Source organism: Syngnathus floridae, chromosome 18, assembly GCF_059516105.1.
Source record: "Syngnathus floridae isolate MCC-2025c chromosome 18, RoL_Sflo_1.0, whole genome shotgun sequence".
Taxonomy (NCBI): Eukaryota; Metazoa; Chordata; class Actinopteri; order Syngnathiformes; family Syngnathidae; genus Syngnathus; species Syngnathus floridae.
In genome coordinates, this window is record NC_142430.1 from 6,376,272 (window position 1) to 6,399,820 (window position 23,549).

At 44.8% G+C, this 23,549-nt stretch overlaps 2 protein-coding genes and 1 long non-coding RNA gene across 13 annotated transcripts; 1 reads left to right on the top strand and 2 right to left on the bottom strand.

The window, feature by feature from the left end:
- Positions 1 to 2,348: 2,348 nt before the first annotated feature.
- On the bottom strand, positions 2,349 to 8,571 carry LOC148382597 (uncharacterized). 6 transcript variants are annotated; one of them, XR_015854165.1, is made up of 6 exons: positions 8,054 to 8,571; positions 6,961 to 7,983; positions 5,258 to 6,852; positions 4,211 to 5,166; positions 3,895 to 4,132; positions 2,349 to 3,131 (listed from the first exon to the last, which is right to left on the bottom strand). It is a non-coding gene; the product is annotated as an uncharacterized LOC148382597 (long non-coding RNA). The 6 variants fall into 6 exon arrangements; XR_015854163.1 differs by lacking the exon at positions 2,349 to 3,131 and having other exon boundaries at positions 3,211 to 4,132; positions 6,961 to 7,529; positions 7,949 to 7,983; XR_015854162.1 differs by lacking the exon at positions 2,349 to 3,131 and having other exon boundaries at positions 3,211 to 4,132; positions 6,961 to 7,097; positions 7,391 to 7,983.
- A 135-nt stretch (positions 8,572 to 8,706) lies between these two features.
- LOC148382598 (cerebellar degeneration-related protein 2-like) lies at positions 8,707 to 23,542 on the bottom strand. Of its 6 annotated transcripts, XM_088360697.1 has the most exons (24): positions 23,019 to 23,542; positions 22,458 to 22,491; positions 21,412 to 21,741; positions 21,061 to 21,300; positions 20,860 to 20,982; positions 19,983 to 20,779; positions 18,947 to 19,914; positions 18,684 to 18,874; positions 18,368 to 18,567; positions 18,157 to 18,297; positions 17,964 to 18,067; positions 16,667 to 16,884; positions 15,974 to 16,048; positions 15,639 to 15,749; positions 14,014 to 14,631; positions 13,812 to 13,909; positions 13,429 to 13,526; positions 13,315 to 13,347; positions 12,385 to 12,478; positions 11,799 to 11,911; positions 11,058 to 11,206; positions 10,789 to 10,938; positions 9,800 to 10,028; positions 8,707 to 9,713 (listed from the first exon to the last, which is right to left on the bottom strand). In XM_088360697.1, exons 17-24 carry the CDS (start codon positions 13,507 to 13,509, stop codon positions 9,180 to 9,182), a joined length of 1,383 nt encoding a protein of 460 aa, XP_088216823.1. In that variant the 5' UTR covers positions 13,510 to 13,526; positions 13,812 to 13,909; positions 14,014 to 14,631; positions 15,639 to 15,749; positions 15,974 to 16,048; positions 16,667 to 16,884; positions 17,964 to 18,067; positions 18,157 to 18,297; positions 18,368 to 18,567; positions 18,684 to 18,874; positions 18,947 to 19,914; positions 19,983 to 20,779; positions 20,860 to 20,982; positions 21,061 to 21,300; positions 21,412 to 21,741; positions 22,458 to 22,491; positions 23,019 to 23,542; the 3' UTR covers positions 8,707 to 9,179. The 6 variants fall into 6 exon arrangements, with proteins under 6 accessions (XP_088216823.1, XP_088216819.1, XP_088216822.1 ...); XM_088360693.1 differs by lacking the exon at positions 13,812 to 13,909 and having other exon boundaries at positions 13,429 to 13,531; positions 14,572 to 14,631; XM_088360696.1 differs by having other exon boundaries at positions 13,812 to 14,631.
- Positions 14,974 to 22,959, top strand: LOC148382599 (neurotrypsin). The gene is made up of 14 exons (XM_088360674.1): positions 14,974 to 15,274; positions 16,646 to 16,688; positions 17,842 to 18,084; positions 18,180 to 18,318; positions 18,395 to 18,573; positions 18,720 to 18,867; positions 18,995 to 19,173; positions 19,414 to 19,555; positions 19,684 to 19,904; positions 20,052 to 20,193; positions 20,360 to 20,650; positions 20,872 to 20,994; positions 21,076 to 21,338; positions 21,439 to 22,959. The coding sequence occupies exons 1-14, from the start codon at positions 15,197 to 15,199 to the stop codon at positions 21,825 to 21,827; spliced, it is 2,580 nt and encodes an 859-aa protein (XP_088216800.1). The 5' UTR covers positions 14,974 to 15,196; the 3' UTR covers positions 21,828 to 22,959.
- Positions 23,543 to 23,549: the final 7 nt, after the last annotated feature.

Consider the following 23,549-nt stretch of genomic DNA (forward strand, 5'->3'; position numbering starts at 1 on the left):
AAAAGCCTAAACTAGTAAGTCACAAAAAAGTTTAAAAAAAAAAAAACTTGCTAAAATTCTAAAAAGTTAATTGTCCTTTTCTATTGAGAGAAGCGTCCAATGAAATGTGGTTAATTCGGTTGAGGGAGAGAGATGTGATTAGCGTTAGTACATGCATGGTTAGTGGTATGGTCGGTCAGTACAGCGTGTGGATAGAGCAGTGCATGGGTTAGTGCATTCATGGTTATCACACGACAGAACATTTCACGGCGGCGGGGAGTCGAACCCTGGATCTCAGGTGTTCTAGCGCAGCGATCGAGCCACTCGCCCATCGTGGCGAGCTCGGCGGTCACCCCGCTTTTTCCTCGAGTCATTCTTATCCGTTCAGTATTTCGTTCCGCGCGCGTTGTGTAAGTACAAAAGAGTGCAAACGGCCGAGAGCTGCCAGGTCGACATAGCCGTGTGGTCTATGACACGGCCTCTTACCCCGAAAGAACCTGGTTCGATCCCAGGCCTTAGCACATGCTTGGCGGTGCTTTTGCAATTGGAACCTCGCTCACGATAACAGTACGCATATGCAAATAACATTGCATATGCAAGTATTTATGTGTAAATACACGAGGTGGCCCCGCCCCGAGTGGGCGGAGCCACCCAACGGGCCACGCCCACTGGCCACGCCCCTGGGAGGTGCTACAAGCCCCGCCCCTGGGAGGCGCTACAAGCCCCGCCCCTGGGAGGCGCTACAAGCCCCGCCCCCTACCCTAGCGTAATTAAAAATGAGTAGAAATCTAGTAGTGTAGGGGGCGGGGCGAATTATATTATATATATAATATAAATATATATATATATATATATATATATATACAGTATATATATATATATATACAGTATATATATATATGTATATATATATATATATATACTGTATATATATATATACTGTATATATATATATACTGTATATATATATATACTGTATATATATATATATACAGTATATATATATATACTGTATATATATATATATATATATATATATATATATATATATATATATATATATATATATATATATATATATATATATATATATATATATATACTGTATGTATATATATGTATGTGTATTGTATTGTATATATATATATATATATATATATATATATATATATATATATATATATATATATATATATATATATATATATATATATATATATATTGTATATGTATGTGTATTGTATTGTATATATATATATATATATATATATATATATATATATATATATATATTGTATATATATATATATATATATATATATATATATATATATATATATATATTGTATATATATATATATATATATTGTATATATATATATATATATATATATTTATATTATCATTTATATTAAAAATGAGTAGAAATCTAGTCGTGTAGGGGGCGGGGCTTCGCCCCGCCCCCTACACGACTAGATTTCTACTCATTTTTAATTACGCTAGGGTAGGGGGCGGGGCTTGTAGCGCCTCCCAGGGGCGGGGCTTGTAGCGCCTTCCAGGGGCGTGGCCAGTGGGCGTGGCCCGTTGGGTGGCTCCGCCCACTCGGGGGCGGGGCCACCTCGTGTATTTACACATAAATACTTGCATATGCAATGTTATTTGCATATGCGTACTGTTATCGTGAGCGAGGTTCCAATTGCAAAAGCACCGCCAAGCATGAGCTGAGGCCTGGGATCGAACCAGGTTCTTTCGGGGCAAGAGGCCGTGTCATAGACCACACGGCTATGTCGACCTGGCAGCTCTCGGCCGTTTGCACTCTTTTGTACTTACCCAACGCGCGCGGAACGAAATACTGAACGGATAAGAATGACTCGAGGAAAAAGCGGGGTGACCGCCGAGCTCGCCACGATGGGCGAGTGGCTCGATCGCTGCGCTAGAACACCTGAGACCCAGGGTTCGACTCCCCGCCGCCGCGAAATGTTCTGTCGTGTGATAACCATGAATGCACTAACCCATGCACTGCTCTATCCAAACGCTGTACTGACCGACCATACCACTAACCATGCATGTACTAACGCTAATCACATCTCTCTCCCCCAACCGAATTAACCACATTTCATTGGACGCTTCTCTCAATAGAAAAGGACAATTAACTTTTTAGAATTTTAGCAAGTTTTTTTTTTTTTAAAACTTTTTTGTGACTTACTAGTTTAGGCTTTTCTAAAACACCAACTCGTATGGTTGATGCATATTAAATGAGGTGAAAACAATCCCGTCATTTACTTCATATAGTGTACGTACCGGCACAAAACGTTAGTGCTGAGGACATGTCATAGGTGGATGTGTATGTATGTATGTATGTGTGTGTGTGTGTGTGTGTGTGTGTGTGTGTGTGTGTGTATATGTATATATATATATATATTTAAATCACTGATGGACGCGCTGTTTGGTGCGCGACAGGGCGGGAGATCAAACCGCAGACTCGGGTTCGAGTACGGACGGCCATGCTCAACCGGAAGCACTTTACCAAGCTGTGGATTACAAGACCAGCTGCATGAAGGTCATATTTTTAGCATGTGGTCTATAAATGATGCAAATTATTTTGTACGTTTTACACACATGCACATTGGAGAGACAGCGGCAGTATTTATGTGTTGTTATACTCTTTTGGGTAAAACAAATTACGAAAGATAGGTCGCATTAACCCAGCCGCCCAATTAGGGCACCTATTATTTTTACCCATGTTGTTTAAAGTTAAAAATGAAGTATTTTCGCATAGTAATGGTGCGTCAGACGGGGCAAATTTGCCGCCACTAGATGGCAGCACTTGGAATTCCTCTAACCTGTCTGAAAAGGACAATTTAATAAAGATGCCGGTATTGAGTAGCTTTCTGGCCCACTTGCATACCACCTAAGCAGGTTGCGGTGTGGCCTTCACTCACATTTGTGATGGTTTAACGTTTAACTGGATGGTATTATGCAGGACTGGTACCAAAGTTGGCAGTGTTGTTAAGCAACATGTAACAAGTACTTTGAATTGAAGGCTAACATCCTAGAAGTTGCATGTTAGGTTTAAAATTTTACTTTAGCTTCCGTCTCCAGTGTATAGCAACAGGCCGTTGTAGTCAGACTGCAAACGAAGACTTCAACACCTGCAACAAAACATGTAATAAGTTTAAGTTCCAAGAGATGCAGAATCAACTGCATCATGAATGACTGACACGACAAAGTTGGTTTTATTTTCAAAGGCCACCCACAGGAACAAGACAGTCAACTTTATTCACAAAATCACCCACGACGATTCAACCGCAAAAACAAAGGTTCAGACTCGTACAAAAAGAAATGCACCTACATTGAGCAAGATTTTGAATTCAGTGGCCATTTTATGGCAGGGTTGCTAAAAGGTTTGCCAAAGATTAATTTCATTGGTCGCAACGCAGTCCGGTTTGATGCTTACTCAACAGCTTGTCATTTGCATTTATCTCTGTCAGGCTACTTGGCTTTTGTCAACAATTTTGAAAGCATACAGCATTTCTTTACACTCTAAAAAGAAATGCCTGACACTGCAGGTTTCATATTACTTATTTTGACTTGTTTGAGACTAATTTTTCAATTGCCTTATAGAGAATGTTTCAAAGTATTACAGTTTGTATGTTGTCATTTAACTCAAAATATGCATGGATAGACTTTACATGCCAATGTTGAAAATGGACCACTTGAATTCAGTTCACAATTTAATACAGTATAAACTTTACAGTTCACTCCATGTATTTAAAAAAAAAAAACACTTTAAAACAATATTGCACAATGACAGCACTGAGAAGAAAGAGGCATCATGCAGACAGTGTGCACACCCAGTGAAAAAGTGGAGGGAGGGAAGGAAAGCAAGTGCGGAAGGGAACAACAAAGTCATACTCCCTAAATGGTGGCTGCTTCGCCCTCGCCGCATTTGCACCCGCCTCATGTAGGCCGCTCGGCAAGGCGACGGTCTGCTGAAGGGTCGTTGGACTCATCCTCTTCCTCGCACAACTGCAAAAAGACAGACAGCACTCAGTTGCATGCGGTTCACTTCTGTAGACATACTGACTAGCAGATGGTACTCATCTTCATTTGAGGAACTGCTCCCGTCCCTCCAACGCCACGCGAGCGAGCCCTGCGACAGACAAATAAGGAAATGCGATTAAAAAAAGAAGTGTGTACACTATCCTTGAATATTTGATTGCCATGTCACCTCTGGCCCGTCTTGGCCAGTCATGCATCATGGCGACTGCTTTTCTTGAGGTGATTTCGTCCTTTGCGGCCGCCCCACTCGCCAATCCCGGGTCTTATGGCCTCTGTCTGCTGGCTCTTCGTTTTGTGCAGCTTCTCTTCCACCTTGCAAGACACAAGCACCAAAGTCTCGCTTGCGCCGTCGCTGTGCGTTTGCACTCAATCAAGGCTGCACAACATATTGGAAAATCAGTGGTATGGCACGATTGGGCCAGACTATTGCATTGTGCAAAGTTATGCAAAAACTTGGGATGGATATGAACTATTTGAACTGAATGAGATCAGTTAGATGTTAACTTGGATCAGTGACTTCTTTTCATGCCAATAACGTATACCACCATATGGCAGTTTTCCAATACACGTGCAGCCCTACACACACACACACACACACTTCACCATTGGTGTCCAGACTGCGGCATGGGGGCTCTGTGACAAAAGGCCATTGGACACGGGCCACTAGGGGAGCGCCAAAATTCGACTGAGTAAGGGCGTCAGAATATTAAGATACGCTGTTTACAAGTCAAATCCTCTGTTCAAAATTTCACTCACAGTAGTTTAGCCTCATTTTTGCGGTGTCAGATTTATCAAGACACCTCATGATTGACTTTCAAAATTAACACACCGTTTTGTAGCGGTAGCACAACATTTTAACAATAGAAAAATCTCAATTTATTAGAATCTAATGAATTTTTGTCAAAGAATTTTGAATTGGTTTCAGTAGGAGGCCCTCAAACAAACATTCGGACACCACTGGTGTGAATTGAAGAAAAAAAACTCCATTTCACGCATTGAAGCTGCGCAGGTCGACGTCTCCAGGGAAGCGGGTCTCCCTCAGAACCTGGCTGCGGAGTGATGCCACCCGACCAGCCGGGAAAGCGGTCCACCTCGGATCAGATTGTGTCATGTCCCGGTCACCATCTGCACACAGACACAATGTCAAACTCAAAGAGCAACCAAAGTTGGAGGTCACTTGCTTACTAGATCACAGCGGCTAGCTACTCTTTGTTACCGTCGCCGGGTCAGGCCGTGCGTCCCCCTTTTGCATTCAGCCTGCAAAAGGCAGATCTAAGGCAGGCTAAGAGCTGTGTGCTGCTCGCATCATTATGTCTTGAGCGGTGGTTCCTCACTCCCACGCAGTCCTACACTGAGGGGAGAACAAAGAACCAAGTACCACAGTGGTAGGTTAGAAAAACACAAAATGTTACAAATTACATTGCAAAATTGGACATTCGGGACCAGCTCGTTCCAACGCTGCCCTACACTGAGGGGAGAACAAAGAACACGAGTGTGACAGTGGTAGTAGGTTAGAAAAAGACAAAAATGTTACAAATGACATTGCAAAATTGGACATTCGGGACCAGCTCGCTCCAACGCTGCCCTACACTGAGGGGAGAACAAAGAACGCAAGTATGACAGTGGTAGGTTAGAAAATGACAAAATGTTACAAATTACATTGCAAAATTGGACATTTGGACCAGCTCGCTCCAACGCCGCCCTACACCGAGGGGAGAACAAGAACGCAAGTACGACAGTGGTAGGTTAGAAAACGACAAAATGTTACAAGTCAGATTGTAAAATTGGACATCCTTCACATTAAACTTTTGTTTGTGTTTCCATCACCTTGTGGACCGGCTCCCTCCAACGCCGCCCTACACTGAGGGGAGAACAACGAATGAAAGTACGGCAGTGGTAGTAGATTAGGAAAAAGACAAAATGTTACAGTTAGTCATATTGCAAAATTGGACATTCGGCTCCGCGTCAAAATTCTGTGTTTCCAGCAGCTTGTTAACCGGCTCGCTCCAACATCACCCTACACCATAGGGAGAATAAAGAATGCAAATACAACAGTGGTAGGTTAGAAAAGACAAAATGTTACAATGGTCAACAAGTCATATTGCAAAATTAGACATTCGGCTCCACATCAAAGTTTTGTTTGTGTCCATCAACGTGACACCGTCCTCCCCCAAAGGTTACAATGCACCGTCAATGGCAATCCTAGCACAAGACAACGCTGCTCTTATAGCAAGATTGGGCTTCTGCTTGTGGTACCCAAGCTGGTTCCTGCACAAAACCTGAAACATAAAAGGGGTAAAACACGACAAGGATTTGGTTGTGTCGATCGGTGTGACGGACCGAGTCAAGTCAAGCTCATTTCTATTGCCCCAAATCACAGTCAAGTCTCAAAGGGCCTCCCCCAAAGCCTCCAATGCGCCGGCCGGCTTTCAACCGCGATCCTCGCACAAGACAAAGCTGCTCTGGATCCAGACAAGCCACAACCTCAACCACAACTACAGCGCACCTCTTAAGCAAGTCCAACCATCAGACCCCCCAAACACCTGCTCTCATTTCAAGGCAACCTTTCCAGCGTGCACCCATAACCAAAGGCAACCACAGCAAAACACTGCCCCCTCCTGGTCACACATGACATTTCCACGCTGGCATCCTGCTTGATTCTTGACTTGGAGTAGAACTGTTCCCTTTCCAGATCCCCTTTGGCTCCTATGCCAGTCTGCAAAAGTGTTCCATTTCCACATCCCCTTTGGCTCCTCTTCCAGCCTTCAAAACTAGTCCTTTATCCACATCCACTTTGGCTCCTCTTCCAGCCTGCAAAACACACATGCGCCATTAAGCCTGTGCTGGGAACATCTTTTGCACACGTATTAGGTTTCTAAATGTCACACACAAGCTTCAACTCGACAAACTTATTTTCACCTGTTGCGGAGCCCGTTTCTCATCACCGTTCCCATTCTCACTGTGACCTTGCCCATCAGTGCCCACACCAGCAGCCCTGGTTTAGAGGGCCATTGCTGCTGACTTTGGGTAGAAGCACTGCGTGTTCATTTCCAAGTCTACAAAAACAATAAAATAAACTGAAATCATATGAAATAACATTAACTCAGCACGTTAATATTTATTCAATTACAGATACTAACTAGAGTGGCCATTACTACCATTACATACAGAATTAGGAGGGACGTATTTTCATCTGTATAATAAAAACTGAAATAATCAGTAATGCCATTTTAAACTCGACATGTTTTTTTAAACTTATTTAATTACAGATACTAACTAGAGGGGCCATGACATACAGAATAAGGAGGGGAATAAGGAGGGACATACTTTTTTTCTGCACTTAACTTACCTCACAGTAGACAGATGATCCAAGTTTGCAGTCCACGAGTTGAGTTTTGGGGTCCGAAAAATGATGCATCCCTTCCGACCGGACACCGGAGTGCTCGCAAAAGTTTGTATTGGCCATGTACCAACCGGCAGGGAGGAATCTATTTTGGGTATATATTTATTGGTGTTTTCATGTATTTATTTATCTATGCATTTATTCATTTATGTATTTTTTAATGGTTAATGTATTTATGCATTTACTTATGGCTTTATTTGGGGCGGAAGGGCTTTGGAGCGTCAAGGATTTGACAAAAAACACATGAATTGGCAAAATGGAACACTCAAATGCTGTAGGCCTTTTTCATATAAGGGAGTGAAAAAACGTTTTGCTTGCACAGTTAACTTCATAAGATAATTTGTGAAACATTCAAACAAAACTTTTATAGTTCTTAAAATGCAAGAATGCAAACGCGCTAGCTAGCATGAGGGAAAAAATAAAATAAATACTAGCGGCAAAAGAACCCAAGTACCGTGCTGAATGAAGCAAAAGAAAGTGAATTGTGACGTGCTATGCTCAAACCTCAAACGCTCCTGCGTCCTCCAAGGGCGAAAATCCTGCAACAAGCAAAAAGACGTCGTGAAAAACGACAACGGACGACAAACATTTGCTCGTGTGCCCGCTTACCTGAGAGAATGCCGCGCTGCCGCCCGCCATCTTGCTTCGCCAGTACTTGATGACTCCTCTTGTGCACACCGGTCATCAATTCACCTGAGTGCCTGACGTCACTTCCCTAATCCAAGGCAACCTTCTCCACCTGCTGAGTAAACAGCATTTTGCACACTGGCGCCACCCGGCGGCTTCTTATGATAACTGCGTTGGTTTAACCTGGAAATGTTTGCTTTCAGGGCACAGAATAAAAGCACATACCGTGCCATAAATTACGGCATCATATCGTATTATTACAGAACTGTCTTCCGACACCGCGCTTTCGCCATCTTCTGGTCAGTATGTAAAATGCAGGCGGTGACAATTTTTGGGAATTCCAAGCAAATAGAGCCGTTTTTCCATTTTTGTTTAAGGATTAAAATTAAAAATGAATCTGTGGATTGAGTTTTCCTCCTTTACAAACAATAAAATTAAGTGATATTTATATTTTGGTGCTTATAACGTAACTCTAATAACCAGTCATTTTTCAATGTTTAACGTCTGCATCCAAACAGAATATTCAATGACCAAAAGAGACGCAGCCTGTGTAATTCATGATATACTTGGTCACGTCATGAACCACACCTATCTTGAAAAGGGTACTGCAGTGGCTAAAGGTAATTAATTGGTCATTTTTTAATTTTATTTTTTTAATGCGACACCGATTCAGTAAATATGCTCAATTAGATATCATGACACTAAGCAATGTAAAAAAAAAAAGTCTTTACCGACATGCACTGGTTCCAATAACAAACTCGGTGTAAACAGCTCATCTAAAAAAGCAGTTTCTAACTTAAGTTGCTCGCTCCATGGAGCAACTGTTACTTTGCATATGTCAAAAAAAGGAGCCTGGAGAAAGGCAACCATGGAGTCATTGACAAAGACACGGTGCTCAACTGTATGTTGTGGAACAACAAAAAAAATAGCAGGAATAATATAGCAGTTTACATTTAGGCCAGATCCCCTGAGCCAAATGAAACGGCAATAAATAAAGGTTTCCATTGGAATTCATAGAGTGTCCAATGTGCTGAAGACTAGAAGACTTCACTCAACTGCACCCCACCTACCTGCCCCCTTTCCCTAGCAAGTGCTTCAGCATATTGCATCAGGTGCAAGGTGGCCTGGCCCTTTTCTCCAGGTCCTCTTTGGTCTTCTGGATGCGAGCAAAAATCTCTCGGAATAGTTCCTTGTACTCAGGCTGGTGAAAGCTGCCGTTGTAGTCCACTGTCTGGACAGTCTTGTGACTTAGCTGCTCGTGCTCTTCTTCTTCTTGATGTTGCTGTAATCCAAAGCGCCTGAGCAGCTTCTCATATTTGACCTGCAAGGCGCTGTACTGCGCGTCCACCTCGTTGAGCAGCGAGATACCGCCACGTTCCGCTTTCCCGGCCCTCTGGGCGCACCAGCACTCGTGCTCACCTGCGAGGTCGGCGCTGTGTTTGGTCTTGAGGAGACGCTCGCTTGCCCATCGCTTGAGGGGTCGCTGGCTTCGGAGGAACGGCCCACTGGCTTCCCCGTCACGCTCCTCTTCCGCCTCCTCCTCCTCTGGGAGAGCGTACGCCACGTTCAGGCGGGAAAAGGATTCCGACTTCCAGAGGTGGCGAAGTTCCTCGGCCTCTCGCTCCAACTCAGACACTCGCATCTGCGTGCACAAACACAAACCGAGTGAGAAAGGCATACATATCCATATCCATCCATGCATAAAATTTAAACGTGACTCTGATGTACCCTGCACGTCTCCATGCCAGCCAGCTGCCGCTCGAGTACGGCTCTCTCCCGGCTCAGTAGCCCGGCCTCACGCTCCGCCTCCTCCCGCCGGGCGCGTTCTCCTGCGTACTGGGCCTGGAGGCTGCGTAGTGAGCGGCGCAGCGACGTCTGCTGCTCTTCGTGCCACTGCTGCACACCGTCGTGCCCCTCAACACTAAGACGAGGTTCTTCCGGATCACCGTCACACTGCCTGCACCATTGTCGAAGAGCAAAGCACAGAGCATTACTAAATACACAGATAAAAACATCTAAAAAAAAAATATCCTTTTTACAAAAATCTTTTGTAACTAATAGGACAGGCTGAAAATCACAATACAAAAATATTAATATTAACAAGACTTTTAAGTTGAAGTTTTATATATATCTCAAATGTGCAATAATTGAAAATTACAAAAATATTTTAATATCTTATCTAAAAGTAGGCTCGCTCTTTTATCTTGTGGTTCTATTACTGAGCTACATTTGGTTCAAAATCTCAAATGTGTACTAATCAAACAAAGAAATGATAGGAACTTGGTTTGGAAGCTGAAAGTGAAAGTCCAGGGAAGGGAGATGATGAAGCAAGCACTTTGCACTCTTGAGGTAACACCATTTTCCATATTATACAGCATAACAACCATCGTATTTAAGTTTTATCTCCCATGTCCTGACAAGCAGGAGGCGATAAGCTGCTGACGTAACATTGAGAGTGCAACCGCAAAGCATTCACGTCGCTTTTTTCCAGTGTTATTCCAATGTGTCTGGCACCCATTTGAAATTCCCAAATTATGCCAAACCAAGTTTGTTTTCTATGTATTTTAGAAAACAAACAAACATCCACTTTTCCATAGTCCGTGTCTTTCAGCGTGACCTGGCTTCTTTTAGCCCCTGATTACACTCACAGAGAATTAGCCAGACACGCTGACACAGTGGACTTCCAACAGGTCAGTCACAGGCGAGCATGATCAAACCTGAGTTTTTGCAGTTCCTCCAGACTCTGGGCGCCGGGCCACCTCCGCCGGCCCCCCTGGGCCAGCTGCGAGGGTCCCAGTTTCATGTCGTCAACCTGCCGCTGCAGCTCGTCCACGCGCGTCTGCAACACTTCTACTGTTTCCATCAGCCTGCGTTGACAAAAGACACTTAGGACACTTTCTCATCAATCGTTTGAAATTATAAATCTGATTTGAGCTCTCCTTTTAAATCCAACAAAAGATGGCATTGTGTTGCATTGTGCTCGAACCCGCGGATCTTGTGCTGGGCACTGCGGTCGTCCTGAGTTAGCTTGCGGTTGCTATGCTCCAGCTCGCGAGACGCCACGTCCAGCTGCTCGTACACTTTGGCGTGCTGGTCGTTCACCTGCCGCAGGAGCTCCACCTGCTTTGCCAGGTACTGCACGGCAACAACAAAACCAGAAAAAATAAATTGCCATAAAAAGACACAAAACTACTGTGTGTCTAGTTTTGGATGCAGGATTTAGCAAAAACACAACTTGAACAAAAATAAATAAATAAATAAATAAATAAAGTAATGGGGGGGGAAAAGCCACACACAGATTGAAATAATAAAAACAAAAAAACAAAGACAATATAAGGTTCCAGGTCATTAGGTACATAAAAATATTTAAGCGATTAAGATTATTGACAAAACGCGTCGACTGAGCATTAGCAGTACAGAGGACGGATAAACTTTTATCTTATCAGATAGCAATTAGGGACATTGCCTTCACTCAGCCAACAACACAAGCTCAAGAAGCACCAACACTGTGTGCGCTTTGACGTCAACTGTTAGGACGTGGATTACTTGAACATGTCAGCGTGGAAAAGGCCTCTTCACTCAGACAAAGCCGATTTAAGGACATTAAAGTAATCCACACCAGTCCAAACATGCCGCTAAATATTCACTTCCGCCTTCAAACAGGGAGGTGGATCATCTGCTCTTGTTGTCGACGCAACGTAATCAGGGTCTCTCTAGGGGGTCTTACCTCGATCTCTTGCACTTGCTCCTGATTGGTGGAGTACATCTGCTGGAGTCCCTGCTCCAGCTCGTGGTTCCTTTCCAGCAGCGACTTGCCCAGCTCTGCAGCCAGCTGGAGGTCTATGGGAGGGAAAACACGCTTAGATACAGACAGCGATTGGGCCCAGGGGGATGGCTCGATATCAGATTGAGACGCTATGCCACACGTAAACCAAAACAAAACATGGATGTGGACACTGTTACAATTTGATCACAAACAATATGGACACCTAATGTTTGGACATCAATACAGACACAAATGTGATCCACTGACCCACTAGTACTAATGTGCAGGACCTAATTAGGCCCATTGGCACAAAACTAAGCGTTCCTCAAATTAAATTATAGTCAAATAACTAATAAACAAAAAAAGCATGGTTGAGGTGTCATTTCTCCTCCAGTAGATCTTTTCAGATAAAACCATGCTGAAGTCAAGCAAAAGCATCCACATTGCATAATAAAAGCATTAAATTAAAAAGGTGACAAATGAAATGAGATCCATTTGTGCAGGCGTGATTAAGTGAGTTAATTATATAAAGGTTGCAAAAGGTTACCGTGTTCGAGGTCATGCTTGTCGTACCAGGGTTCTTCCTCCTTCAACTCGAACTCCTCTTCCACGCTCATGTCCGTTAACATCTCGGCGGACGCCTACGATTACAAAAAAAAAAAAATAGACTTCGTTTCGTGTCAATTACTTCTCCGAAATAGCATGGCGAAAGCGGGACTTCTTTTTTTTTTAATGATGATGATTTTAGGGTGGCGACTCGCTATTCCGGCTCGCTGCAGCCGGTGCACGGTTGTCCGAACATCACCGGATAACGATAAAAATAATTTGTGTCAAGAACTAGCGCGTCTTGTTAGGCGACTTCAAATTAAAAGTTTATAATACAAACCGCTTAAACAGGCATGGTAAATCACTTCAAATATGTTTAAAAGCAAAACTTGTAGGCCCGACTTAGTATCCACAACAGTATTATTACAATACTTACATCTTTATTGACGTATATCATGAGTTTTTTTAAAAAAGGTGTATCCATATTATTAGCATTTGCTTTTACGCTGAAGGTTTGGCTTTATTTTCCGGTATTGCAGTGCCAATAGATAAACTTAACGTTCAGGTCGCCGGCAACTGCAGTCATGTAGGTGCATCATTAACTGTGCACTAAGTCTGTTTGTCCACAGGAGGGCGCTGCTACAATGACAAAGGAATAGATGCTGAAGCAGCAAATCAAGCTGTACATACATACTTCAAAATGCAGTCAATTAAATCTATGGCGAGACATACATCACTTTATCCATTTTATATGAAAGGGGAGAATTGTCTAAAAATTTGGTTTAATCTACATTTCATTTTTTTCTACACCTTGTAGTCGATAGTTGGAGCCTGCCCCAGCTGACTTCAGGCGAAAGGCAGACGACACCTCAGAGTGGTCATCAGTCAATCACATGGCACATATAGAGATGGACAATCCATTCACACTCACCCTGTCACTGTGCTGGAACTGAAGCCACTCTGCCTGCACAAAAGTCAGGCCAATGGACCACTACGCCATCAGTGACCTTGTGTGTTTATAATTCATTACAAACAGTGTTCAAACCTTAATCATGCTTTGAATGTGAAAATAATCAACAACATGCCGCTTTGGACGCCAGCACCCATTTGTCAGTCCTCCATCCATCTTCTGTCCTCCTCCATCTGTGCTTTGAGACACATGAGAGGGGATAGTGAGAGAAAGCACATTACTGATCTGCGAACGCCCTCTTGTTTCCACTCAAAACGACAAAGTCACCGACAGGCACTCTTTATTTGATACATTTGTGTGTGTATGTGTGTGACAGAGAGAGAATGCTATCTGATGTATCTTCAAGGGAGAGGAAGTCCGATAAACACCAGGGAAGAAAATTGAAACATCACAGAGCACAGCGAGGGGTAGCACATCTTGTGTGTGTGTGTGTCACAATGTGTACCTCTCACACTCACATTGTTCCTCTCACCGACATTGACGGTTACGGCAGAATTTGCTGCGTCGCCATGCCGGTTGCCGTGGCAACAAGCATCACGGGACAAGGAGCGTGTAACTGGATTGGCGATAAAAAGGCCTCGAGCGTCAACACAGTGTGTGTGTGTGTGCAACAAACTAATTTATGACACATTTATAGATTTTGTTGGAGATATACAGTACAGGCTCAGTTTGAAGGGAGGCTGGCATGTTGTCGTGGCAACCAGCTTCTTTTTTTGGGTGGGGTATGACCTGAAAACATGAAAGAGACTAATCTAAACACACATGGGTTGCTATCTTGTTGCTGTATATGTTAGCAGTTTAAGCCATTAGCATGTTATCATTTTATCAATCCACATTAGAGATAGTAAGTAAAATCTGCCGTAGTGTTTCCTTTACCCAAACTGTTATCTTGCTGTATATTAGCATAATAACTGCTAACATGAAAAATATACTAAATGGCACCCAGGCGAGATAATCAGAGCATGGAAGTTGAAACAATTTGGGTTTGCCAATGCGCTTGTTTGCATTGGCAGGGGGGAAAAAATCCCTATGAAACTTAAAAAGAAAATCACAAAAGTTAATCTCCCAGCCTGCAGCGAGTGGGTACAAGCAAAATGTGTGAAACGGATGAGTTGAGTTAAGCTCACAGCTCGAAGGCATCGCGGCATGCAGAAAGAGAGATAAGAAAAAGGAACAACAAAGATGTGGCTTCTGAATATGGATGAGTTTTTGACCTACTAGCCACCTGAAGGAAGGAACAGCAGGAAGAAGTTGATCATTTGATTGCACAGGCGTCATCTAAAAAGACAAAACAAGGTCACAAACATAAAAACAATATTCTTGCAACGACTGCAAATATTCGAAAATGCAACGATACATGGGAAATGTACAACAAATTCATATTTCTGTGACCATTGAATTAAATTTCTGTACGCACATGATTTATGCTTCACCACATACCATTCATGAATGAGTTCCTATCAGTGTGACCCATTCAGAAAAGCATTAAAGCTCACCCCCTTTTAACTTACTCACTTTGGTGTAATGAATGCAAATATATTCAGGTTAATAATTTATTTTTTATAGACTAGTCCGAACCCCCCACCCTCATTCACACACAAGGGGAGGGAGCGAGCGATGTAAGGGGGAGAGGGTGCTTTCTGCAGAGCTCAACACTATTCCCATCCAGATTGGATGTGTGTGCGCGTGCACTCTTGCATCTCCTTCTGGTGCCGCACCCTCTGCTCGGTCTAGAGCTCTCCACCGCCACCAGCATCCTTCACGTCGTCGTCGTCACACGTCACTTGGCGTGTTGTTGTCTGCCAGCGACGGACGCGGAGGCGGCCACGCAAGGCGGGAAACGATGTCTACGAGCAGCCGCCCGTTTTTGTTCCTGATTGGGGCTGCCTGCCTGGGGCTGCCCTCCCCGCTGCACGCTCAGGTACGATCGAGCCCTCTTATTATATGTGTACGTCCAGTACGTATGTCGATTGAGGATGAGGAGCATGATGATCCGTGTTCTGTGACAAACCAATAGAGGGGAGGAAGGAAAAGAGGAAAACTAGCTCATGGATTGATCTAAAAATCCTAAGTGGGGTTGCAACTTTCACTGACGATGGCAGTAAAATTGATTTTGATTCAAAACTAGCATATCAAACTAAGAGTAGTTTGCGCTGCTGTGGGTGTGAACACAAAAATGGTTGCTTTTATTGACTTTAAATGTGCCACACACGTCTGTGTGGTGCCGTGGTAACTGTCTTTTTCTTCTATTTAAATATTTTTTCCATGCTACAGTATTTTCTCACCGTGGTTTCTCCACATGGTCCAATTAAGGTCACATTTATGCTTTTGAACGCTCCCAGTTGGAGATCCTCCATCTCTTCCTCCTCCTTCTTCCTTCCCCCGGTCGACCCCATCTGTGTGAAATCACGACAGGTTGGGAATGAGACAAGTCAAGCTGCAGATTTTCACCCCGGGGCTACAAAATGTTTGAATTTACTTGAGACGACATTAGCAAACGATCAAGGAGTCAATTAATCGGGAGATAATATTCATTTTCGCTTTGGTGCTGGTGCTGTACAAGTGCGTGTGTGTGTAATCATTAGCAGAGAACATGGTGCGGGAAATTAATGATACTCACCAAATAGAAGACGGCAGTCGGGTAGATTTCCACGGTGTCGCTAATGAAGACAACAACAACCCGCTCAAGATGTTTCTACAAATAAACACACATTAGTTTGACTCTTTGGGAATGTGTTTCATTTCAATAGACTTCCTTGTGAATATGATTTTTATTCAGTTTATTTTTTTAGGCCGAAGTTGAATTCAATAAAAAAATATGTTTTTAAGATACATATTTTGAGTATAAATGTATAATGTTTTTAAAATACAGAGAAGGAATACAATATTTCTATTAGCCATTCAAAATCAAATTATAAATATATTTTTTATATATATATATTTTTTTACTATTACTCTGCGTCCCTTCTGGGACCTTAAATTGAATCAGGTGCTTGCATGTGTATGTGTGTGTGTGTGTGTGTGTGTGTGGAGGTAGCAGGTGCAAGTGCATCTGAGCACATTAGGTTGGTAGCGGAGGCGTGTGATTGACATGATTGGCGATATTGCCATCCGTGTTCTCACCAGCATGGGTCACAAGTTCCTGCTCTCATGCTATTATAGCTGTGCTGGTATGCGTGTTTATCAAATCGGAACATCATCAACATCATAATGAAAAACACATAAAATGCAAGATGAAAATTAGAAACTGGACTATTTTTGCTCTAATTTATTGTCGTGTGTGTGTGTTCAGGTGGTAGCTGACGACACGTACTTAAACGAGGTCCAGAACTCAGGTACGTAACCGCACGGATGATGATCTCCATTCCCCCTCAATTCACCTTGCCGCCATTTCCTATTCTTGCATTGTTTGGACTCAAGGAGGCTGCTCTTCTTTCTCCTTCCCCTCCAGCTGGAAGCCTTCCACCATTTTTTAATTTCTCTCTTCTCTTGGAGGAGGGGGGTGAGCCGCATCTCGAAGGGGGTGGTGGTCTGTGATGGGGGTAGGGAGAGAAGCTCGTAAACGCTTTCACACTCAGTTTAATGTACACCTGCAGGTATTTGCGAGTGAAGCCATTAATACACATTGTGGTGTGTGGTTTCGGGTGGTGGATAAACACCCAACCCAAATCAAATGCACCCCCTCGCCTTGAGCTAAAGACTCCCCGTTAATACAGCAAGTGTGGAGCGTGTCAAATGTGCTTTGTGGCGGGGAAATGGATTATACGAGCAGGGAGGCTGAGTGTTCCCATGGCGATGAGGAGAGGGCTGTTGTCGTGGCGATGATGGAGAGCGAGAATGTGTGTGTTTTGCAGGATGGGGGAGGTGGAAGATTTAGGTCTGGTAATTGTGTTTTTTCCTCTTTTTAAAAATACATTAGTTTTAGGATGTATTAAAAAAATCACTCTTAAGAGTCCGAGAACCATTTAAAAGTTGCACTCACATTGTACTTTGTTAGAGGAGCAGCCTGACATGAATTAATGATGAAGTGCAAGATAGTCGAGTGATACGTAAACAGTCGAATTCTAGCGGGACACAAGCTGCTGCTGAAAATACAAGCTACGTGACTGTGCGACAATACCAAACAATCGCAACGCCTTCCCCTTTCGTGGAGTTGTTCATTCAATCCTCATTAACTTTGCAAGCCGAGAACGATTCATTGTCTCCTCCTGTTTGCGTACCGTCTATTGATCTTCGCTTTTGGTTCTTTCTTTCCTTGTTTCTCTCTGATTCACTTGCTTCCTCTTCTGCTAACTTGTGTCTGTGTGTGTGTGTGAGTGTGATAAGACAAACGCCATTAATCACAGTTTCGATGCAGTCTGGCTGCAGAACAAACAAAAAAAGAACACCGAAATGCAATGTCGCATGAAAGGAAGACTAATAGCCAATAGTGGTCTACTTGGAGAAGAATCCATTAAATGTCAATTTTCATGTTGTCATCCCCCCCAGTCCCTCTGTCCTGCTCTGAGGGTTTCACCGAATTGGGTTACTACAACGGCACCGTGTCCCAGACGGACTCGGGTGCCCCGTGCCTCAGGTGGACCGAGTTCCCCGACTACGTGGTGCAGTACCCGGGCCGTGGTCTGGGCGAACACAGCTACTGCCGGAACCCGGATCGTGAGTCCAACCCCTGGTGCTTTTTCCGGCAGAACTCGGGCGCCATCGGATGGGCCTACTGCGATTGTCACCAGGGTATGAAACGTTTCTGATGTTAGCAAACAACAATGGTTCATTGAAGGTTGTAAATGTCTGATGTTTACATACCTTCCATCATTCTCATCCACTAGGTGCCACCAGGCTTGTCGGTGGCTCGTCGTCCAACAGTGGGCGTGTTGAAGTGTATCTGAACGGCCAGTGGGGAGCGGTGTGTGACTCTCACTGGACCGACCGGGATGCGAGCGTGGTCTGCAGGCAGGTGGGCTTAAGGTAGGATGCTTCCATCTTGTCACGTCCACATCAGGGATGTCAGACTCACCGGGGCGTTTTTTTTTGGTCCGGGCAGCGACATTGGCACGACATTGCGGCACTCTCAGTTGGCCTCAGGTTCTGGCCTCTTCCACTATGAGCGTCTGGGTTGCCGCGGCGACGAGAACAGCGTAAGCGCCTGCAGGAGCAGGACGTTCGTCACAGGGGACTGTAACCATGGAAACGAGGCGGCTGTCTTGTGTGCCCCTCCTGAAGGTCAGATAGCAAAATTCTCTCACACACTCACCTACACACAGGCAAATAATTTCATCATCATCAATGAGCTCACTAGTTTGTCTCAATGGTTGGTCACGCAAAATACTAACCTTAACTATAACGATGTACACCGTGTCATTTGGCAGGCAGCGGACCTCCGCTACGACTGGTTGGAGGTGACGAAGACTTTGAAGGACGCGTGGAGGTGTTCCACAGCGGGAGGTGGGGCTCCGTCTGTGACGACCAATGGGATGACAGAGACGCGGAGGTGGTGTGCCGACAGCTGGGCTTCAGGTGGGTGCTGCCAATTCACTCACTAGGATTACAACCATGCCAAAAATCGGTAAAAGTATCTAATCTACTCAAAACCTACCCAGTGAAGGCTCAACAATTTTTTGGTGTGTATGTGTGTGCGCTTTAGCGGCGTGGCCAAGGCGTGGTCATGGGCTCACTTTGGTCAGGGTTCAGGTCCCATCCTGCTGGACGCCGTCAAGTGCACGGGAAACGAACTGTTCCTGGATGAGTGTCCACATGGACACTGGGAGCAGCACAACTGCGACCACATGGAGGACGCCGGAGTCTCCTGCAGCCCGTACACAGGCATGACGCACACACCCACGCACAATGCATACGCTCAGCTTTAAAAGTTTCTATTTATACCCTCTGCACATCAATAAATCATTACCAAGCAAAGAACAGCTCTCGTGATAGACTGGCTGCTTAACAACGCACACACAAAATCTCAGGTTACATTGTCCTCAGAGCGATGGCCCATAGATGAAAACAGTATACAGGAATGTAGGTTAAAAAATGATCAATTTTTGATTGTAACAATTTCAGATGGGGTGGTGCGTCTGGTGGGAGGCGACGACCCCTGGGAGGGCCGCGTAGAGGTGCGCCACAACGGGGACTGGGGGACGGTGTGTGACGACCACTGGACGCAACAGCACGCCCAGGTGGTGTGTGGACAACTTGGATACAGGTATTTGTACACATATGTGAATATTAGGGTTGGCTAGACACTATTAGTGTAAATTATTTGCCAGGTCAATCTTTTTCTACAGTTATCTATATTTCAAGGAGTTCACCATCCCTTCTCTCTCCTCGAAGGGGTCACGCTGAGGTGATGTCGGGCGGGACGTTCGGTGAGGGCGCTGGTCTCATCCTGCTGGATGACGTCCACTGTACCGGCTCAGAGACGTCCCTGTTGGACTGCAATCACGGCATCTGGGGTCACACCGACTGCTCCCACGCCGAGGACGTCGGCGTGCGCTGCAGAGGGAAGCCTGAAGACGAGACCAACGACGTGCCCGTCGTCGCACCATCTACAGGTGAGGCTGGCTGCGGAAGAGCATATGGCATGTCGATATAAGCTAGCAATAAAAAATTCAAACAAAATATTTACTAACCCTCTTGTAGTTGTAGCCTTCTTTCCCCACTGCAATAGAAGCTCATATTTTTTTCCCCAATGTTGTCAGGTCCGCTGCTGCGTCTTGCCGGGGGCCTCACCAGAAAGGAGGGGCGGGTGGAAGTCTATCTTCATGGTGACTGGGGGATCATTTGTGACTCAGGGTGGAATGACCTAAATGCTGCCGTAGTGTGCAGGCAGCTAGGCCACAGGTGACTAGCAATACTGCAGCTGCTAGTTTCAGCTTTAGCTTTTGATGTTAGCTTCCAACATAACCTCTGAGTCTTAGTTTTCCATGGTAGGGTTGCATTAGCAGCTAACATTGGAGGCTAACTTCAGATTTGAAGCTAACCCGTACGGGTCTTCCTTTTTCTCTAGTGGCGGAGGTCTGGCAGCTGGGGGCTTCGGCCAGGGTAAAGGACCGGTCCACCTGGACCAAGTGAGATGCACCGGCAAGGAGGAGTTCCTGGGCGAGTGTCCCTCGCTGGGCCTGAACATCATGGGTTGTAGGCGGGGGCAAGCAGCGGGGGTCAAGTGTGACGCCTCCGCTGCTTCAGTGCACGACTCAATGGCTCAAGTCCGCCACTTGGAAGACAGCTGCGGTGCGAGGAAGCTTCAAGAGGAGGCCAGTGAGACCAAGACCCAAGAGGGAGACGGAAACATGCTCAGGTTGGAGCTATTCCATTTGAGTTTGCAGTTTTTAAACCATGGCTTCATCTGGTGGATCTATTGGGTCACTACATGTTTCACAAATGTTCCTTATTCAGCTACATTTGGAAAAAATACCCCAAAAAAATCCTGGATTGGGAAAAAAAAAATAAAAAATAGAAAACATATTAAATAATATACACCAACAGATATTTTGATATCATGCTAACCTCTTATTGCAGGACGTCATGGCCTTGGCAGGCGTCTGTGTGGCTTCAGTCTCAAAGTCAAGACGGCGGCCCTCTCTGCAGCGCCACTCTGATTGGCTCGTGCTGGGCGCTCACGTCCGCCACCTGTTTCGCCAGGTAACACACACATATGTAAACACCAGAGCATTAACTACAAATATCAGTGATGAGCATCTAACATACATGACCCTCCATCAGGTTTGGAACGGAGCCGTCCAAGTACATTATACGGGTAGGGGCATCTGATCGGACCTTGGCCCCGGAGCGTATTGTGGTCCACAAGAAGTTCAAAGGTCAGAGTGGAGGTCACGACCTGGCCTTGCTCAAGCTGCCCGGTGCCCAGAAGGGTCACTGCTTCACGTTTGACCCCCACGTCAATGCCGCGTGTCTGCCTGATGACGACCACAGCAGCATGCCGGGTGCCTGTGTTGTCATGGTGACCACACGATGGAGCACACCGGGTGGGTTGCACAATTAAATTCCAACATTGAAGGCAAGCAGTAGCTAACACTGAAAGCTAATGTTGAAGCTTACTTTTGAACCGAACATTTTGTGTCCTAGACTCTGTCCTGGCGTCGTGGGTTCCCATCATGTCGTCGTGGCAATGCAAGAAGCGTCACGGCGACAGCTTTTCCAGCCACGGCACCGTGTGCGCTGGCAGCCCCCCGGACACCAGTCTGCTCCATGGCACCGGTGACAGCTGCCGTGGCAACTCCGGAGGCGGCCTGCTCTGTCAGGGCGAGGCCGGCCGATGGGTGCTGACTGGGGTGGTCGCGGGGGCCTACGGCTGCGAGGACCCCTCTACTCCGGCACTGTACACGCGCGTCAGCCGCTTCCGCAGCTGGATCGACGACGCCATCCAGGCTGATTCCCAAAATGGCCGCCGAGGGGAGGAAACAAACGACATTGGACATGTAAAACACACACATCACTCGCAGGTGGTGGTTTGATCGAGACCTCATTGGCTGTGCCACGGGACACCAGAATAAAATTGTGACTGATTGGTGGATGCCTTCCTTCCCAACAAGGCCAAACAAAGACGGGCGATCAGCATGTGTTTTCGCATCCTAAATTATCGGTAAATTATCTATCAGGGTGCTCAATTAAGAACAATTAGCATCGCCGCTAACAGCTAATTCATGTAAAGCTGGTAAACATGCAACGACGTCAACAAAAAAAGGGCTCTTCTTAACAGGCTCATAACGAATGACTGAGTTCCAATATGGACCGTGCCAGTGTTTTCGACACCATAAATGACAAACAACCAGCCATTTTCTAGTTCAAGTCAATCTCCAGACTCAAACCCTACAGAGAATGCATTTTATCTTTTAAATAGGAAACTTGATGGGAGTACCCTCCCTCTCGCCCAAAGCACTAACGTAAAATTGTGGCAAGTGAGTAATCAAGGTTGGCATAATTGCAGTATTGGTGATCGATTGTACAATATAGAATGTATCATATTGCCATGATTAACATGTTATTTCATTTTTGTATTTACTTGAAATAACAAGGCTTAAAAGCTGCTTAACTGCGTTGCATGAGATTTATGACAGACAATCATTTGGCTTTGCCTCACTTACCTTTAAGCTGGTGGTCTATGAAGCAGGCAGGTATCTGGAAGGTAATCATGAAAGGTGTAATCATGATCAATACAAACACTGGCACGGTCCTTAAATGTACAGAATGTGACGAAAAGCCATTGACAGTGTTTCTGATGGTGCAGCTAGAGTAGAGCGACATTTTTGTGTGTGAATGTGGACTGTGAACATTTTCAATGACAATATTGCTTCTGAACACTAGATGGCTCAATCGCCTTTTCTTTTCTACTGTAAACTGTACGCTACTTGTTTGGACTTTGTGCATCCTGTGCTGTGACTCATTATGTCGTCCAACATCTCGTCACCGGAGACAACCGGTATTTCTGATCGTGGACATAATAAACATTAATGCTTCCATCAGCAGGTCAAAGGTGATATTCTCTTACGATTCTGTACATACAAGCTTCCAACAGCAGGTCGGCAAAGATCATGCTAATTACGTCTGGTGAACTGTAAATAATAAACATTTCAATTCTGAACATAATCAACAGTGTTTGATTCATCAACATTAAAGCTTCCATAGATGAGAGTTGTGTGTCTTACCTCTTTGGAAATGGGAGGGTGAGGTGGAGGTCTTCACTTTGTGGGATCTTTTGGCACTGAAACAAGAACTCTACTGATTTTAATGGAGTGTTTAAAGAAACATTAAACTCCTTTGATTTTAAATGGTTAAAAGATCTGTGCCCGATCAGCCAAAGCAAGAACTCTGATGATTTTTCAATCGTTGAACTATTTCTGTTGCAGTTTCTCGGTTTCCCAATCAGCGACCTTTCCCTGACTTGGAGTTCACCGCGAGCTAACCAGAGCGTGTCCCTGCAGACTTCATTGACTTTGGGTGTCTTTGAGAGAGGAAAAAAAAGAGCGCCGTGGCTCATTAATCACGGACGCCAGATGAACCAGGGGGAGCTGTCCTACATCGCTTGGACCGCTGTCATAAATAACATCTTTATAAAGAAAAAAAAAGCCCACCCCATTACTCAAGATCTGAGAAGAGGAGCAGCGAGTGATGAACAAACTGTCAGTGGTTGAGGCCTCACAGGGGTTATTTAAGGGGATTAGTTGTTGTTTTGCAGT

Bases quoted from the DNA above. Each gene is read 5' to 3' on its own strand.
- LOC148382598 (XM_088360693.1), bottom strand. From the start codon at position 14,612: ATGATCAACTTCTTCCTGCTGTTCCTTCCTTCAGGTGGCTA. The intron at 13,532-14,571 runs GTAGGTCAAAAA...TGTGTCTCAAAG, and splicing joins TTCCTTCCTTCAGGTGGCTA to CACAGATGGAGGAGGACAGA. The intron at 10,029-10,788 runs GTTTGATCATGC...ACAATGGTGCAG, and splicing joins GAGGAACTGCAAAAACTCAG to GCAGTGTGACGGTGATCCGG.
- LOC148382599 (XM_088360674.1), top strand. From the start codon at position 15,197: ATGTCTACGAGCAGCCGCCCGTTTTTGTTCCTGATTGGGGCTGCCTGC. The intron at 20,995-21,075 runs GTAACACACACA...ACCCTCCATCAG, and splicing joins TCCGCCACCTGTTTCGCCAG to GTTTGGAACGGAGCCGTCCA. The intron at 21,339-21,438 runs GTGGGTTGCACA...TTTGTGTCCTAG, and splicing joins CACACGATGGAGCACACCGG to ACTCTGTCCTGGCGTCGTGG.